Below are 18,015 nucleotides of genomic sequence, written 5' to 3'. Positions count from 1 at the left end.
GGCGCCGGAAGCGGCGCGGAGGGTGCTCGGGGCGGCGGCGGCAGCCCCGAGCCGGGACCGGCCCTGCCCGCCACGCCCGCCCCGCCTCAGCTTCCCCGTGAGTAACGCGGCCGGCACACGCCTCCCGGCCCTCCCCGGACTCCCCGCGGTCCCGAAGCGCCTGGGTCCCCCTCTCCCCGCCGCCGCTCGTTGCCGCCCTCAGACACCCGCCTCTCCCGCCCCGCCCGGAGCGCCTGGGTGCCCTTCGCCACCTCCTCCCCCAGAGTGCCTCCGGGCCCCTCGGCGCCCCTCTCCCCGCCCTGCCTGGCCTTGCTGGGGCACGCTGTGCTCCGGACAGGTCCCTGGCTCTGCCGGGGCTCCACATCCCGCCCAGGCCCAGCGCTTTGCTCCCCGCAGGGCGCCCGGCCTCCCGCTGGCACAGCTCCTCTGCCCGGGGTGCCCGGAGCTCCAGCGGGACGCTGGCCCGGTGCTGCTCCCCGTGTCCGGCTGGCTGCACCCCGATAGCGGGGACGGGGCTGTTAGCGGGGAGCACGTCTCTCCACAAGGACCCCGCTGGCACATATGGCCAATGATGGCCCATTCCATAACAATCGATGGTCCGGGATTTATTGTCTGCTTGTGACTTTGGGCTGCTGCTCTTTCCCAGAGCGTGGGAGCGGGCCCGTGGCACTGCAGCAGCCTCGCTGAGGGGTTGGCCTGGAGCAGAGGCAGTCACTGTCCGATGGGTTCAGGGGCTTCCCCTCACTCTGCAGCAAAGCCTGGCCTCCTGCATTGCTCCCAGCGGGAGTTCCGGCAGGCAGGGAGGCTCCAAAGGGCTTTTGCCCATGGCACATCAGTGCTGTCCACAGCCAATGCTTGTGCCAGGCTCTGTCTTTACTGGGGAGAGGGTTTGAAGGCACCTCCGTCACCTTCACCCCTCCTGGCAGGGAGCCCCGATGGACACGAGAGGAGAGCAGCACACGTCCTGACCCCCGCCCCACACGGCTGCCCCCGTGCCGGCCACCGGGACGATGGACGAGTGGAAACCCAACCCCACTGTGAAGCCCCACAAGAAGCGGAGCTGGTACCTTGCCTGGAAGTACAAGCTGATGAACCAGCGTGCGCTGCGGAAGCTGTGTCAGGTGAGTCACCCGCGGCCCTGCAGTAGATTAGGAAGGATAATCTACAGGATTTACAAGTTTATGGAGCAGCTGCATGGGTGGAAGCATGTCTGCTGGCAGTCTGGGTGACCTAACATGCTGAAGAAGCGTAACTTGTTCCCCAAGAAGCTGCTTCCAAGTGCCTGTGTGTGGAAGGGTCTGCCAGGTGTAGCAGCTCCTTTCAGTTGCCAGCAGACCTGTTGAGTGGCCATGAGAGATACAATTATCTAAGTGGCCTTGGGAAGTTTTTAGCTAGAAACAAACTGATTGCTCCCATTCTGGCTCTGGACCCATGCTGAGTGCTGCAGGGTTCAGCCTTTAGTTGTTTGAGTTGCAAACCAAGCCTGGTATAAGGCACAACAGGTGGACACAGAAAATAGGGCTTGGTAATAGGATCTTATGCCCCAGAGGCAGCTGGTGTCTGGGAAAACCTCAGGCTTAGTTGCTTGTGCTGTAAAACAGCTAATCCTTGGTGGAGACAATGTCCTGGGGGTACCTGAGGTTGTAAGGACAGGAAGATTTGGTCTCATGGCAGCAAAACACAGAACAGGGGCCTTTCCTCAGAGGAGCTCATGAGATCTAGCAGTTGGGTGCTGTGGAAGGGAGCAGGAGAGGGCCTTGCATGTGCCTGGGAGGACAAAGGCTTTTGAGGGCTCCCTGGGCAAGAAGACTGCTCAGTTCTGTGTTTGATAGGGTGTTCAAGGCTTGGGAATGGGTCTGGTCATTCAGGCAGGCATTGCTCACCATGCTGGAGCAATGGGCTAGAGCCTGCACACATCTCTGTACTTCATGGCATTGCTTAAAACACAGATGAAAATTTGGCTTAAAATAGGTAGCCCAGAGCTGCAGGTATGGAATAGCCAGGTGTACAGCAGCCAAGCATTCATCAGTTGGCTTTGACTAAGCCACCTCTGCTAGATCTGGCTGCTGGTCTTGCTTAATTCTTATTCCTAATTGCGTTATTCACTTTGGTCACCAGGTCTGTTCCCTCATGTCCCCAGTGCTGATCAGGGCAGAAGGTCTGGGTAGGTTGGTGAGGTGGCCTTGCTGCCTCTCCATGAGCCCATGGCTCTGTTCATGCTTAATTAAAAGCTTTCTGTGCACAGATCCCAAAAGGTGTTCATAGTCCTGAGTCAACAGCAAATTAACAAGCCAAAATGCCATAGCGACATTTATACCATCCTGTTGCCTTATTGCTGGTTTTCCATTTTCCTCAGTTACTCCTTGAACCTGCTTGGCAGAGGTAGCAGCAACACGGAGCTTTGAGGCAGGAGCTGGACAGATAGGGCAGAAATCCTTTTACTGCCTCTCACTGAGGACAGGCCAGTGTGTGATCCCAGCCCCATTAATGACCTCAGAGAATCAAGGGTCTGTTCCACAGCCCCCAGACCTTCCCAAGCCCAATGTGTCAGCATCCACAAGGGTTGCAGTTGAAGTTTGCTGCAGACAGTAAGCTGCAGGCTGGTCTCTGCAGCCTGTGGTAAAGTGCAGTTTCCTGAAATCAGACCTCAGCTTCTTCCCTTTGTTTGATTCAGCTGCACAGCATCTCCTCTCTGCTGAATACCCTGAGTGCATCCTCTGGTTCCAGAGGGACAGATGAGAGCAGTGATGCTGCAGCAGAGGCAGAAGTTAAGGTTACCTTGGGAGCTGTAACTGAATTACCAAACTATTTGCCTGCAGGGCCCCTCAACCTTGATGCAATAATTTAGCAGGAATCTGCTCACAGATCTGGAAGCAGGGATACATTGGAGGTGGGTTAATTCTTACATGTCAAGGAGTCAGTGCTCTCCAGCTGAAGAATGCATTTCATCATGAAACTCAGTCACCAGTATTTCTTTCTCTTTGCTTTCCTCAGAAAAAATCAGGGGAAATGTTAGATGTTTGTGATCCCATGCAAGATCTCCTTGGGATGCCCTGCAGCCCATGCCAAGGCAGGCTGGATTTGGGATTGTTACTTACAAATTTCTAACACGAAACATCCTGCATTGCAGACAGGTGCAGTCCTCTTCCTGCTTGTGACCGTAATTGTGAACATCAAGCTGATCTTGGACACCAGGAGAGCTGCTTATGAGGAGGAAGAGGAGTCTGCACAGGACTACGGTGAGGGGCAGCATCCTGGTGTGCTTTGAAAGAAACGAAACAGGAGGGTTTCTTTAAGTCAGGGCTAACTTGTGACCAGCTATATCACAAAAAACAGGTCTATGCATGTGGGTTTTACAAAAATTAATAGAAAATGCTGCTCCCTTCCTAGTCTGTCTACTGAAGACTTTAGCACATTTGGCTGCAGAGATCTCTGGGGTCAGCTGAGGCCAGAGCTGTTCTCATTTGGTATTCCCCTTACCTACCATCCCTGTAAATTCCAACCCATGACTCCTTGGGCTGGGGTGCCTTCTGGAGGTTTGGCTGGGTTAGCAGGGACAAGCTAGAGGTGCCTTGACTGATTGAAACTGAATTTCTCTGCTGTAGATGACGAGATGCTGAATGTGGAGGTCCCCAGGCACCCTGTCAACAACAAGAAGGTCCTGGATGTGGAGGTGTACTCCAGCCGGTCGAAGGTCTATGTGGCCGTGGATGGGACGACGGTGAGTGGCAAGTGCTGGCTGTCCTGTGAGCAGAGGGTGGACAGGGCTGAACGGGTGAAGCCACAAACAGCAGTGGTGAGAGCACTTCAGCGGCTGGCAAGAAGTTCTGCTTCCAGAACTTCTACTCTGGCACCCATCATTGCCACGAGCAAAGCCAAAGAGATTTGCCTCTTGTCTGGGGGCTCTGCTGTGCAGAACGGGCAGGGAATAAGAAGTCTTGGCATATGATTCTCATAATTTATCCACTTGCAGGTCCTGGAAGATGAGGCTCGGGAGCAGGGAAGAGGGATCCACGTCATCGTCTTAAATCAGGCCACGGTAAAACATCCCCATGTCTACTGGGCAGTTTGTCCTTGCTCCTGAACTGTTGGGTACCTGAGGCCAGGGGCAGCCAGGAGGGAAGTCCCCGATTGCTTTTTGTGTGCAGTTTGCAGAGCATGGCATGGTCACCTAGAGAGTCCCTGCAGGGTTTGCTTGTGCTGCCTGCTGTTCTCGGGGAGTGGGCAGGGGAGGAGTTGTGAGGTTGGGTGATGCTTCCCATGAACCTCCCTGCAGAAAGGCCTGAGGGCTGAACTTGCCTGGGAGCTAACTCTGGGGACTAACTCCCTGGCATACCGGAAAAGCCACTCCCTGTGTTGTTCAGGGAATGAGGCTTCCAGGGCAGATTTCCATAATTCTATGTGTCCATACCATGTAGTATTTAAGATCCATCTGACGTATGAATACCAACAGGGTCACGTGATGGCCAAGAGGGTCTTTGACACCTATTCCCCCCATGAAGATGAAGCCATGGTACTTTTCCTCAACATGGTTGCCCGGGGCCGGATCCTGATATTTACCATTAAGGTACGTGACCCTAATATCAAAAAAAGTCATCTTGAGTCGGGATGTCCTGAAACTCATCTGGGCAGTAGCCTCCTGAATGTCATCAGGCATTCCCAGGATTAAATGTCACATCCCCATGGAGCTGTGACTCCCTGGCTGGATCACCTCCCTTGTCCTCTTGCTCTCCCTTCTTGCTGCAGGTACTGCTGTGCCCAGCAAAGCAGGAGAGCAAAAAGTAGATGTGTCAGAGCCCACAGCAATAGACAAGGGGTTAGGTGGAGAATGGACGTGAGGAAATACGAGGATGTGGTGGGATCCTTCTGGCTCCCAGTTCCAGGCTTTACAAGGGCCCTGTGGACTGTGCTAGATCTGGGCTGCTGTGCAAGCAGCACTGTGCTGCTTCAAGGTATAACGTTTAGCTGTCTGAAGTGTTACTTAACACATGGCCCTGCTTGAAAACAGCAAGGAAACAGGAGTTCATGATTCCCCTGATGACCCTGTGGGTCATCACAAAGCCACTGACAGCTTTAGTGTCACATAGGCCCTGAAGGTTTCTGGCTTAACTGGTTCAAGGGTAGGAGTGGGCCCTGTACCCCTTCAGTATTGATGGGAGACTTTACCCTGTCAGGAGCCAGACCTCATCTGCAGGGTTGTGTTTTGTTCCAGGACGAAGGCTCCTTTCACCTCAAGGAGACAGCCAAGAATGTCCTGAAAAGCCTGGGGAGCCAAGTTGCACCATTCCTGAGCTGGAGAGACATGTGGACATTTGTGGGGAAGAAGGGGGGTGAGTTTTGCACAGGCTGGGAGAGGTTTTGTGGCTCCTTTCTTTGGGAGAAACCAGGTAAGGACAAACCCAGCCCATCCCCAACAGGCTCTATGAGCAGGGAGCAAGTCACAGAGAGTGGCAACTCCATTCCTGGGGGTGAGGGAAGGTATGGAGGCAGAGCATGTTCCTTCACCAGTTTGCCACAGGCCAATGGGAAAAGGTGTCAAGCTGTCCCCCAGGCTGACAGCCCCTGGTCATGCCTCGACAAAATGGGGCTGGGCCCTTCCAGGCAGTCCTGACCCTGTGTTCCTGCTCCAGGAGAAGTGTATGGGGAGAAGCATGCCAAGTCACCTGCCCTCTCGACATGGGGTGATCCCGTTCTGCTGAAGACAGAAGTTCACCTGACATCTGTGGAAGGTAGGAAGTACAGTCTGCTCTGTGGTTTTTCTGGGAGACATCTCCATGCTGCCTGATTTTAAGTCATGGGCCTGGATTTAAGGCTTTTTGAGATGATGATGATGGTAACTTCTAAAATGGGCTTAGCTCCCTTTCTTCCTGCTTCCATGGCAATTCCTGGCATGGTTGTTGAGAAAGGTGAAGATGGAGAAGAGGGAACATTGCCAATTGCCACCTCTCCAGATCAGACCTGGTCTGTTTTTTGACTGTTGGCCTTGGACAACCCACTGCTGCTCAGAGAGGCCAGAGGTGGGGTTGGGCTCTGCATGGCTCCTGGGATCCATGATCCATGGATCTGGCATCCAGAGTGTTCCTTGTTCATTGCTGAGGACTGGCTTGCTGGCTCAGCCCAGGGAGAGCCATGTGTGTGGTATCCCAGCCTGGAGCACTCAAGGTGGGTCTGTGGGGGTGACAGGTCTGTTTTTGCTCCTTGCACTCCAGATGCTGAGTGCCATTGGCCCGACACAGAGCTGAACCGGCGCCGCAAGAGGTTCTGCAGCAAAGTGGAAGGTTATGGCAGCGTCTGCAGCTGCAAAGACCCCACACCCATCGAGTTCAACCCTGATCCCGTGAGTGCAGGGGCAGAGTGTTCAGGGAGGCTCCAGGAGAGAGGGCTGGGCTGGACCAGGTGTGTTTTGCAACTGATGCAGAGCACTGTCCTTAAGCACCAGCTGAGTGATGCAAACTGCCCCTGGGCAAGCCCTTGGCCCCAGCAAAGGTGAGGTGAATACTTGGGGGCAGGTCATGCTGGGGCAGGGGAATTCCTTTGCTCTGAGTTGCCAGGAATAGTTACCCTATTCTAGGGATATCAGTGTAAGCAGCAGAGCCTGAACATCTAGAGACAGAGCAGCTATTGTGACTTTTGGACTTGTCCTTGGCACGGTGCTGAAGGGTTAAGACACAGGTCTCTGAGTGAATGCAAAGTGGGATTTTGGAGCTGGGTCAGAGGTGAGGTGAGGTGGAGAAGGGAAGCTGGCAGGGTCTCCAGTAGTGCTGAGGGCATCCTGGTTGGTTGGTGTGGCCCTGAGCCAAGAGGTAGGACTATGCAGCTCTGCTGTCCTAACAGTGGTCCCTACCCCTTGGGTCCTCCTCTCAGTGGTGTAAAAGCATAGCATCATTTTAGTTTGCATGGCCTCTCCCACCCTCACTCACACACGTTGTTCTCTTCCAGCTCAAAGACAATAAAGTCTTTGACGTGCCAGTAGCTGTCATTGCAGGGAACCGCCCCAACTACCTGTACAGGTAAGCGCTCCCAGAGGGCATGGCTCCTCTGCTCCGTGCCACAAGACCAGGCATGGCCCAGGCCCTTCCCTTTCTCCTGCTGGCAGGATCCAGCCTCCTCCTGGAGTTGCATGAGCACCAAGGGCAGACCCTGGGGGAGGGAAAGGGAAGGTGTAGGTGGGTCCTGTTCCCCTAATCATGCAGACTTTCCCCCATCCCAAGGGATCCATACCCCTGTGCTGCAGGGCCTGTGCCCACTGGGGCTGTGCTGCGCTCAGGCCCCTCCGTCTCTCCTCAGGATGCTGCGTTCCTTGCTGTCGGCGCAGGGCGTCAATCCACAGATGATCACAGTCTTCATCGATGGGTACTACGAGGTGAGGACATTGCCAGAGATCCCTGTGGCCAGCTATGTGCTCCCCCAGCCCGGTGCTGGCCCAGTCCTTGGAGGGTGGCAAGTTGAGAGCCTCGTCACCTTCCTCCTGCTGTGTGTCACACTGCTCCTCATCTGCTCCTACACAAAGTCAGCCAAAATCACCCAAGCCATGGGTGTGGATAAAGCTGCCTTGGCCTTTCCCAAAGCCCAAGGCTGGCCATGTCAGGAGTGGGGTTGGTGTGCAGGAATGGCGCATGGTGGTTATGCTGGGCTCTCCCCATCCCTTTTTCTCACTTGATGAGCATTGCCAGCCCCTTGAGCACGCTCAGGGTGTAACACCACTTGTCCAGTTGCTTCACATGGAGAGGAACAAACCAGTCCAGCCATGCCTGTCCAGCTCCATTCTCAGAAAGAGGTGAAGAGATGCAGTATGTTTTCCTAAGGCTCAAAGCTTGGGGTTCCTGAAAGCTGGGGTCAGGTGAAGGAGAACTGGCCCTTTAGAGGCAAAGACCTTCCTCTCACTCAACCTTGTATAGCCCTGGAGGGTCCCACTGAAAGCCCTGTTTCTCTGGCAATGGAATGTACTCTGGGACAGGCATGTGAGGTCTTAGTAGATCTCAGGAGCTAGGCCTTATCTCTGCAGCATCCAGTGAGGTTGCCCTGGGATGGAGACAACTGTTCCCTTGCAGGTCTCTCCCACCACTGCCACACTGTGGGGCTGGGGGAGCTGGCTTGTTTATGCAGGCTCTTGCTGCACCACATCAGAGCAGTTAAAGATAGCAGCATCCATTGCCATGGCAACTGGAGCAGCATCCCTTAGCTACGAGGGGGCAGCCTGGATGCTCGAGCCGCCATGGTGGATACCAGGGAAAGGGAGAAGGGTTGGTACAATGGGAGCTCCTTCTCTTTTTTGTGGCTAGGAGGTGGGATATACAGTAAGGGCATGGAGAAGACATTGGTGGCTCCTTCTTGGGGCAGAGATATGTCAGCCCAAATTTGGATTACTTCTGACCCCTGTACTTGGTCAGAAAGGTCCTTCTCTTGGCAGCCATGAGAGAAAATTGAGTTGATTGTGGTCTTGCCATTAAGCAGCTGCTAGGTGGTCCTGGCTATACCTGTTTTCTTTCTGCACTGTCTTTGGAGGGCTGAGTATCTGGGACCTCTCACATATTCTTGGACACAACTTTGGGTCTGCAAAATGAGCTAACAAAGTCATGGTGGTATTGAAGGGCCACGAGGGTTTGGCAAGTTCTGTGCTGCAGGGTCTATATTGAGCCTCACTAGTCTCTAAGAAGACAGCCACATGCAGGGGATGTTCCTCTTGGCCTGGGGAGCTGACACTGGCAGGGGAGAGGAGAATGACCCACACATTTGATGAGCTTTGTACTTTTCCCTCGCAGGAGCCGATGGATGTCGTGGAGCTGTTTGGCCTCTCAGGAATACAGCACACTCCCATCAGCATTAAAAATGCCAGAGTTTCCCAGGTGAGAGAGCTTTCCAAACCCTGAGACAGTTATTTCCAGGGACCTCGGATAGCATTTGAGGGAGGCAGGCTTAGCCCCAGATCTGTGTGCCAGGCTGATGCTAACACAGGCAATGATTGTCTTTTCTTGTAGCACTACAAAGCCAGTCTGACTGCAACCTTCAATCTGTTCCCGGTGAGTGAGACTGCTACAGTACAGCCTTCCCCTGGCATTTGTGATCCCAGTCCCACAGGAGCTGGGATTAGTCCTCCAGGGCAAGGAACTGCACAGACACAGCACACTGCTTGTGTCTTTGCTCTGTCCTGTTCATCTCCATCCTTCTGATGTTCTCCTTGCCCTACAGGATGCTAAATTTGCTGTGGTTCTGGAGGAAGACCTTGACATTTCTGTTGACTTCTTCAGGTAAAGTTGGGGGTTCCTGTGTGGGATCATTTCCTGGAAGCTCTCTGGATGCTCAGGGGAGGCCAGATCCCTGCCTGCTGTAGCTCACTTACCTGAGGCTGAGCAGACCCCAGGCAAAAGCCATAACTGAGATCTGCCTTCAGAGTCTGAGGCCACTGTCCTGGCAATCAGTGCAGGGTGTCTTCAAGGTTGGAGATCACTTCCTGGTTGGCTTTTTGGGGACACTGATCCATTCACATGGTTGGAGCTGCCCCATAGCCAGAGGACAGGGGCAGTGTCTAATGAGGCTCCTGTTTCCTCTTAAGGAAAAGAGACTGATGGGCAGGAGACAGTGCTGTCCTTTCCCCATGGTGAGATGCAGCTTAGCTTGTTTGGATGCTCCTCCCCTGCTCTCCCAGCAGCATCAGCTATCTCAGGCCAAAAATTGGGATAAGTGGTTCCAGCAGTTGGGGGTGGCTCATTCTTGGTGGAGGGTTTACCTTGGTTTGCATGGTAGAAGGGTGTTTGACTAGGGTCAACTCTTTCCTCAGCTTTCTGAGCCAGTCAATACACCTTCTGGAGGAGGATGAGAGCCTGTACTGCATCTCTGCTTGGAATGACCAGGTGGGTCAGGGAAGGATGGTGGAGCAGGGCCACCTCTGCCCTGTGTTGTTTCCATGTCAGACAGGTCCAGGTTCCATCTTTGAAACCAAGTGTGTGTCCCCACTGTCATCCTAAGTGAGTCTGTCTCCCCAGCCCTGGACTCTTCAGAAGTGCCTCTGCAAATCACCCTCCTGTCGCTGCCATGTGCTTCCCAGTGGATGTTCCCTTCTTGCCATGATAAGAAACTCAATGGAGCACAATGCCTGCCTTTTTTTGGTGGGGGGCAGTTGCATTCAGTGTGCTGAGCACTCCCCATAACCCTGCAGGGCTATGAGCACACAGCTGAGGACCCCTCACTCCTGTACCGTGTGGAAACCATGCCAGGCCTGGGATGGGTGCTCCGGAAGAGCCTGTACAAGGACGAGCTGGAGCCAAAGTGGCCAACCCCTGAGAAGGTAAGTACCTTGGAAGGATCCTTTCTTCTACGCCCCCATCTCTGCCCATCAGCAATCCCTGATCTTCACCCAATTCCTGGGTGTCCAGCTCCTGGATAGGCTATCCCTGTGCTTATACTGGGAAGGATTCTGCCCAAGCAGAATGGATTTGGGACAGACAGTGACTTGAGGAGGCACATAACCATCCACAGAGCTGGGGCCAAAGGGGCTTGACCTGGTGTGGGCACCCAGAAAGGTCCCTGGACAGCCACATTGCCAAAGCCTGTCCCTAGAGTTGAGTGTGAGTAGCAGTTTCCCCTCCCCAGCTCTGGGACTGGGACATGTGGATGCGGATGCCTGAGCAGCGGAAGGGTCGGGAGTGCATCATCCCGGACATCTCGCGCTCATACCACTTCGGCATCGTGGGGCTCAACATGAATGGCTACTTCCACGTGAGTGACCTCCCGCAGCCCCCAAGCGCTGTCCTGGTGCTGAGCTCTGACTCAGACACCTCCCCAGGTAGTGGGGATGCTTGAGGTCATCTCCAGGTATTGCTGACCCATGATCAAACCTGGTTTTCCTTCCCTGCCCTCTCTCTTTCTCCCAGGAAGCCTATTTCAAGAAGCACAAGTTCAACACAGTTCCAAATGTCCAGCTTAAAAATGTGGAGAGGTAAGTGCTAATCACAATGAGCCCTTGATGAAACAGTTGCTTGGTCTGACCCTTGTCTCCTTTTGCTGGAGTCATCTCCCATCTGGAGTGGCCATAACCTCCTGCATCAGCACACTGGCCTCTGCTGGGGAGTCCTGGCAGTGGTTTTTGCAAGGCTGGGTTTGGCTACCCTGTGCTTCAGGGGGACATGTTGAAGGGTCATGGTTTTGCTGCCACATCTCAAGAATGTGTGTCAGTCCCTGCTCTCCATTTACTGGTTCCAGCTGTCTTTAGTGTTACACTGGGGCAGTCCTAAATTTGGATCAAACTGTCTGACTGTCCCCTGATCTCCGTGTTCTCTCCTCCTCCAACAGCTTGAGGAAGGATAACTACGAGACTGAAATTCATCGGCTCCTGGGGTGAGTGCCTGCTGGAAGGCTGAGAGACCACAAGACACACTGGGTGAACCAACCAGAACAGAAGGAAGGGTGGAGGTGGCCCTGGTGGCCCCAGCAATGTCTTGCACATCGGAAGTACTCTGCAGTGGGAAAAGGGAGAAGATGGGGTCCCCTCTCACCCTTTTTTCTATTCCCACAGTGAGGCTGAGGTCTTGGACCACAGCAAGAACCCCTGTGAGGACTCCTTTGTGCCCGACACTGAGGGCAGGGTCTACGTCATGTTCATCAGGATGGAGCAGGAAGCGGATTTCACCACCTGGACTCAACTTGCCAAGGTGAGGGCCCAGACATGGCCTGTCCTCAGCCCTGCACCGGTCTCTGTGTCGCTGAGAAACACCTGGCTGTTGTTCTTGGGTTTTCCCATGGCATTGACACAGCTCACCAAACGGGTTCTTGCTGTCCCTAGGGGATGTTGAAGCTCTTGGTGTGGCTGGAGGGTTGCAGCCCTGTGCCACCCCAGGCTTGGGGTGCAGCCTTCTCTGCTGTGCCTCAGTGAGGGCAGGCATTGCTGTTCTTCCCATGCCAGGGGACACCTGGCCCTGATGTCCATCCCCAGGCTCTGATGCCTTTTCCTCCCTCCCCACCATCCTAGTGCCTCCACATCTGGGACCTGGACGTCCGTGGGAACCACAAGGGGCTGTGGCGGCTCTTCCGCAAGAAGAACCACTTCCTTGTGGTGGGGGTCCCTGCCTCCCCCTACTCGTGAGTATCAGGGACACGAAGGGCTGAGCAATGCCCCATCCTTACGGCACTGTCCCCTGCCTGGCACACACCAGCACCCACTTCTGTCCCAGCCCAATCCTCGGGGGACACCACCTTCACTTCTTAACCAGTGTGGTGGAAGGAGGGACGGGAGGGTTCCCAGGGTTGGAGGATGTCCCAGTGGGAAGGAGATCATGCCATTGGGGTCCTGAGGGGAACCATCAGCTATGCCTACTCCCATCCAGCCCCCTCACCTGCAGGTCCAAGAAGCCCTCGTCGGTGACACCAATCTACATGGAGCCCCCTGCCAAGGAGGAGGGGGCGGGGGCAGTGCCAGCGGTTGCAGCAGCAGAGCAGACGTGAGGCTGGCAGCTGGAAGCAGAGGGGACCGGGGGAGCACAGAGACCCCCACGGTGCAGAGACAGAGTTGGCAGCAGCTCTCGGAGGCTGGTGACTGGATACAGAATCCTGTTTTGGGCTGCAAAAGCAGATGTTGGGCTCCCTCCAGCCCCCTGTTGTGGTCTCCCTTTCCCTTGCACAGGACAGGGTCCTTCCCTGTAGATATGCCACCCCATCCCATGAACTTGTTTTTTTTAACACAGACACTCTACTAACGCTGCTCCTTTTGCCCCCTGGCTGGGCAAGGCTGGAGGAAGGAGATGCTCAACTGGAGGCTAGAGGGGGCCTCAAAAAACACCTCTGCTCTCCTTTTTGGCCCTGAAGTCCTGAGAAAGCAGCATGGTGTGAGTGCTGCAGCCTGCCAGCTGGGTGTTATTTATTAATTCTTGCCTGCTGGCTTTGTGCCCCGTGGTGAACACAGTGCTGAAGTGGGGATATTCCAGCATCTCTCCTGTTACCTGCATGATGGATGCACCTTGAAGACTGTGTGCTGGATTGGACCTTCCTGCACACTGGCTCTGCTCCGTGGGCTGCAGGTACTGGTGCAGCCCAGCTCACAGGAAAGGGAATGCTGGAGAGGAGCTGGACTTGCTGCAGACACGGAGGGGACACCCCACACCCAGCATGAGGACGGTCAGTTCTGGAAGCTGGAGGTGATTGTAGGTGGAAGTGGACCAGGCTGTGTGCTCTGGCTCAGGCTGTCCTCACCCACCTTCTCTGTGGGGAGCAGCCCTGCCCCTGGGTCATGGGAGAGGGGGTGAAAGTGCCTTGCAGAGCGAGATGAGAGCAGCCAGCAGGTATCATCCGCTGGGTGTAGGGGCAGGGTGAGCCAGGGTCATCTGGAGTGAGAGATGGTGCACTATGGTCCTTTCCTGTGGTACTGTACCCTGTCTCCATCTTCCCTGCCCTGGTATCCTCTGCTTTTGCTGAAGGCAGGGGGAGTTTTTTCTCCTGAATCCCCACCCTTAGTTTCTGGCAGGGAAGGTATGAGCTGGTCTGGGACGGGCAGCTTGGCCGTCCCGTTGTGGTACATCCCTCATGCAGAGGGAGAGGGAGTGGATTCCGTGCCTTAGGAAGGATCCCAGGGCCCCCTCCCACCCCCAGCCATTTGGTACTAGTGTCCCTGCACCCAGGGGTCAGTCCTGGGCCCCTTGCTCAGTACAGCTCCTCCTCTCATCCATGCAGCTAGAGATCCATTCTCTGCTCTGCCCTTTCCCTGAGGTAACAGGGGCTCTTCCCCTTCGTTTTCTCACTGTGAACTGAGCATCGGGGTATACACTACACTAACTTATTTATTTATTGTTCCTGGGAAGGGGCGGATAACAGGAAGCAGCATGGAGGGCTGGCAGCCCCCAGCCTGCACAGGAACAGTCATGGGAGGTTTGTCTCTTGTCCCCCTGGCTATACCCTCTGTTCCCTGCTTTCCTCCCTTGCCCAGAATAGGAATGAAAACTTGTGAACCAGGAAACTCCTCTTGGCCAAGATGATCCCAGTGTGGATGCAGCACAGCCCTAGCATGGCTGTGGGGACTCTGACCCTCACAGTCCCTTGCATGCCTGCCCCAGCAGCAGGGATGGGATGGGATGGATGCAGGAGGGGAACCAGAACGTGCAGTGGCACCCTTGAGGCTGCAGTACCAGTCTGGGGCTCAGCCCTGCCCTCCCCAGCCACCCCTTCCGTGGGACTCTGCTCTGGCAGCCAGTGGGCAGGTGGCCCCTGTGCTGGCCCTCAGGGTAAGGCACATCTTTTATGAGGGTGGAAAAGGGACTTCTTTCTGAGGAAAAGTAGCTTGCTCCCCGTGGCCTACTTTGGAAGAACTTCCAAATGGCTCTCCATTGCTCTTCCTTGGCACCTCTGTTTCCAAGGCTCCGTTTCTTTTCCCCTTAAAACTAAATGCATCCTCTCTCCCTTCTCTGCTAGGGCTCAGGCTTGGCTTCTTCCCAGCTCCTCTTGGGGCTGGGGAAGGTGATCCTAGGGATAGGGAATGGCTAAACATGAGTTCCTCTCTCCTCCCCTGCCAACCAGGGCTCTGTGGCTCCCTGCTCTCAGTGACAGCAGGACTCAACTGGTGGGCTTTAGGCTCCCCCTTCTCCACACACCAGGCCAGGCCCACAGGGTGCTGTTCTCTGTCCCTCCCTGTCCCCCCAGCTAGGCTCCAGAGTGGCAGCCATGGCAGGGCTGGGCGTGTGGCATCATCAGGGTTTGACGCTTTCTGAATTGAATTATTTTTTCAAGAGTAAACATTGCAAAGCTGTTGAGCCTTGTGTGTTTCATAGTTGGCCCTGTGCAGGGTACAGGGCCGGGGTCCCTGGCTCTGGGGTCCTGCCTGGAAAGGACAGACCCCTGTCCTCTGGTGTCTTACTCTGCCCAGGCTGCACAGGCCTGGCCGTGGGCTAACGGTGGCCCCAGGCCTGTGCCAGCAGAGGTCCTCTGTGTGGTGCTATGCAGTGCCAGCAGGGCTGGCACAGGTTTGTGAGCTGTTTCCTCCTCAAGCTTTATCACTTTTATCTTCAGCTCAGCAAGTGATGGAAACTCTGACAAGCTGCCTGGTAACTCTCCCCCGTCTTCCTCCTGGCACCTTCAGCTGCTGTGTCCTGAGAAATACAGCCTTGTCACCCTCTTGACCATCCCAAATTTCTGCCTATGTGGAGCAGGGAACCCTGAGGGCTGGAGATGCACCCATTTCTGGGGCAGAGACGACTGAAATAAAGTGGTAGTTGGGAGAGTGTCAGCCACCAGCATGGACCAGCTGCAACCTGCAGCCCCAGCCTGCTGCCTCCTGCTCCCCTGCCTGATCCCTGCAGCCAGGCTGGGCTGACAGCCCTTCCCCAGGACCAAGCACAGCTTTCTGGCAGGGTGACCCCTTAGCAGAAGTTTTTTACATAGTCCCAGGAGCTTGGTGAGGGGCTCTCACCTCCTGGCGAGCCAAACCCTGCAGCACCAAGCCTCTGCCAGGGCTCCATGGGCAAGAGGAGGATCCATCTGTTGAATCTGAGTGCCAGGGGCAGAGCCCTGCAGGGTGATGTGGGCTCAGGTCCCACAGCCTCCATGTCGTGGCCACCTCAGGGAGTCAGTGTGTGCAAACTGATGCGTTTATAGGAGCCTCCCCTCCTGAAACAGGGATGACAGTAGAAGCAAGTTAACCCCTTGAAGGAGAGAAGCTGTGCCAGGCTGGTGGACAGCCTCAGCTTGTGACCCCCAGGTGCTGGTGCTGCCAGGGTTCAGTACCCAGGGGTTTCAGTCCCTGGGATGCTCATTAGATGAGTCCTCGCTCATCATCCTGCCCTTTTGGGGGGTCTCGCTCACTGCCTGCTGCATCCTGCTGGTGCTGGAGCATTCACCACTGTCCCAGGAGCTGGCTGGGCAACTGTTCCCTCTCCTGCCTGTCCTGGAAGTCCAATCCAGTGGTGGCAGAGCTCAGCCCCATGTGGCAGCAGCTGTAGCACGTGCTGCCCGAGCCGCAGTTCTCACCCAGCCCGTGCAGCACCCCCGGCCCGGCCTCCCTGGCTTTGTGCAGCCGTACAAAGGAGAACCTGTCCAGGCTGCTCCACCTCCCAGGAGCTGGCTGATAATTAAACAAAAGCAAAATAGCGTTGGCATGAAACTTGACCTTTCCAGAGCCTGTAGGGGGTGGGGAATTTTGCATAATTTCTGGTGGTGTTTACTTTTATGCGTTATAGTTTTTTGTTGGAGATCTCTGTGCTAGGGGAACAGGAAGTCCCTGTGCTCCGATGACGGGCTGGTATGTGGGAGACAAGGTCCAGGCTGACCCTTCCCATGGCACATGGGTTACTCTGTGCCCCACAGATGGAGAAAAGAGTCCTCTGGCATAACACACCCAGTCCTCTTGAATGGAGAGATCTCAGCAGCAGAAGGATGCTCTGTGTGCTGGCCCCATCTCCTTCCCTGCATGGGAGGGAGTCAGTGATGCCCTGTCCAGCCACTTGCATCCCAGCCCAGGGAACTGATCCTAAATTTTCAGCACCCTCTGCTTCATAAAAAGTCATAAACACCAAAAGCATTTATGAATAAAAATTCATAAGTGCCGAGGTGCCCAAACTGCTCCCAGGATGGGGCTCTGCTTGGCTTCTCCCTTTGTTGCCGGCTGTGAGGGGGGTCCTTTCCCTGCACCCAGCCCATCCCATCCCTGTGCCGGCAGACACAGGGCTGCCACCTCCTGTGGCACATCTAACGTAGGTGGCAAATTAATCTTCAACTGACTATCCAGGATTGCTGTGCCAGTTATTGTGGCGTTCCTGCCCAGTGCGGCATTAATGATTAACACGCCAGGTGCAATGTCAGCTCCAGCCTGCTGCCTTTTGAATAGCCTTGCATCGCCTCCTCTGATAGCCCAACAAAATAATTAGGGCAGGGAGCTGCCTTGAAAGCACTGGTGGGGTTAGGCTGGTGCTCAGGATGGTTTATCTCTGAGAAAGAGGAGAAGGGGAGTCAAGCAGGCAGTCTGTGCCAGGGAAAGTGTGCATTGACTCACTTCTCTCCCTGGACCACCCTGTCCCTTCAAGGATACCCTCTTCTCCCGAGTCTGGGAACATCCTGACCCAGCTGTTACAGCAGGCAGGGGAAATTCCCCACAGCAGGCACTCCTTGGGCAGCTGATGCTGGATGAGTTTGCTTTTGCTTCTTATTTACCCCCTTTTTCAGCACAAACCCAAAGAGGTGCAGTTCCTCCTTCTTTTCATGTTCCTGTTCCCATCAACGCTAATTCCCAGGAAGGAGGGGGCGGCTCCTTTCCTAAATTGCCGATCAGTGCCCACTCCCTGCCAGCACAGACGCCTGCACCACACAGGGTTTCGCCTGCGGTGCCCCGGGGCAAGTGATGCTGATGGAGAGTGCACCCTACAAACCTCCGGGAATTTTGGTCTGTGTGCGGCTCCCATCATGGCACCTGGCTGCTTGCCCGACACCCCTGCAGGGAGAGTGCCCTCAGGCCTTCCCTCACCCTGTATCCCAGGTGGAAAAGAAGAACCCCCACTTTGGCACACACCCAGATGTGCCAGGTGCTCGAGCCATCTCCTGCTGTCTTCCCGGGGCAATAAGGAAGTTTCTGTTTGCCACCACAAGCCCTCAGGGACCTTTCGGCATTGTGCTCTCAGTTTCTGATTGCCCCAGAGTGCCAGTCTGGGAGAATTGGGCGAGTCTAAGGGATATAAAAGGTGCAGGGGTACCTGGTGGAGCCCACATGAGCTGGTGGGGGTGGGTGGTGGGCTGGGATGTGCCACGGGGCTTGTGGGGAAGCAGCTGGAACGGGATCTCCTTGGAGAGCCCAAAAGCTGTGGCCGTGCTTGGGCACGGAGGGCAGGGGCACAGTGGGAGCACAGGAGGCTGTGCCAGTCCGGTTTACCCCCCACTGCTCTGATTTTGGCTGCCAGGGCAGCCAAGAACCGCGAACGGCAATTGGGAGGAATCGCATCCGCGAGGAGAAACTGGTCCTTCAAGTTTTCCCAGCAGGCGGAGGGGAGGAGCCAAGCCAGTGGGTGCAGGGTTATTTACAAAACTCAGTGCCACAGAAACTGCTTCTTC

The 18,015-nt window shown here is 55.3% G+C and overlaps 1 protein-coding gene across 1 annotated transcript; it reads left to right on the top strand.

Annotated features, from left to right (window-relative positions):
- The first annotated feature begins 20 nt into the window (after positions 1-20).
- Positions 21-16,065, top strand: POMGNT1 (protein O-linked mannose N-acetylglucosaminyltransferase 1 (beta 1,2-)). The gene is made up of 22 exons (XM_005521119.3): positions 21-97; positions 927-1,121; positions 3,131-3,239; positions 3,606-3,721; positions 3,974-4,039; positions 4,454-4,567; positions 5,213-5,330; positions 5,631-5,729; positions 6,210-6,337; positions 6,940-7,010; positions 7,288-7,363; positions 8,763-8,846; positions 8,979-9,020; positions 9,190-9,248; positions 9,779-9,851; positions 10,157-10,285; positions 10,591-10,716; positions 10,872-10,936; positions 11,290-11,334; positions 11,513-11,648; positions 11,966-12,075; positions 12,336-16,065. The coding sequence occupies exons 2-22, from the start codon at positions 1,011-1,013 to the stop codon at positions 12,436-12,438; spliced, it is 1,980 nt and encodes a 659-aa protein (XP_005521176.1). The 5' UTR covers positions 21-97; positions 927-1,010; the 3' UTR covers positions 12,439-16,065.
- Positions 16,066-18,015: the final 1,950 nt, after the last annotated feature.

This window comes from Pseudopodoces humilis, chromosome 10 (genome assembly GCF_049639895.1).
Source record: "Pseudopodoces humilis isolate 2021_Gansu_Grassland_sample_001 chromosome 10, ASM4963989v1, whole genome shotgun sequence".
Lineage (NCBI taxonomy): Eukaryota > Metazoa > Chordata > Aves > Passeriformes > Paridae > Pseudopodoces > Pseudopodoces humilis.
Note: the sequence above shows the minus strand (reverse complement) of the source record. Positions and strands in the feature narration are given on the sequence as shown.

Excerpts from the sequence above, each read along its gene's own strand:
- POMGNT1 (XM_005521119.3), top strand. The coding sequence starts at position 1,011 with ATGGACGAGTGGAAACCCAACCCCACTGTGAAGCCCCACAAGAAGCGG. Across the intron at positions 3,722-3,973 it reads TGGCCGTGGATGGGACGACG|GTCCTGGAAGATGAGGCTCG; the intron begins GTGAGTGGCAAG and ends ATCCACTTGCAG. Across the intron at positions 4,568-5,212 it reads TCCTGATATTTACCATTAAG|GACGAAGGCTCCTTTCACCT; the intron begins GTACGTGACCCT and ends GTTTTGTTCCAG.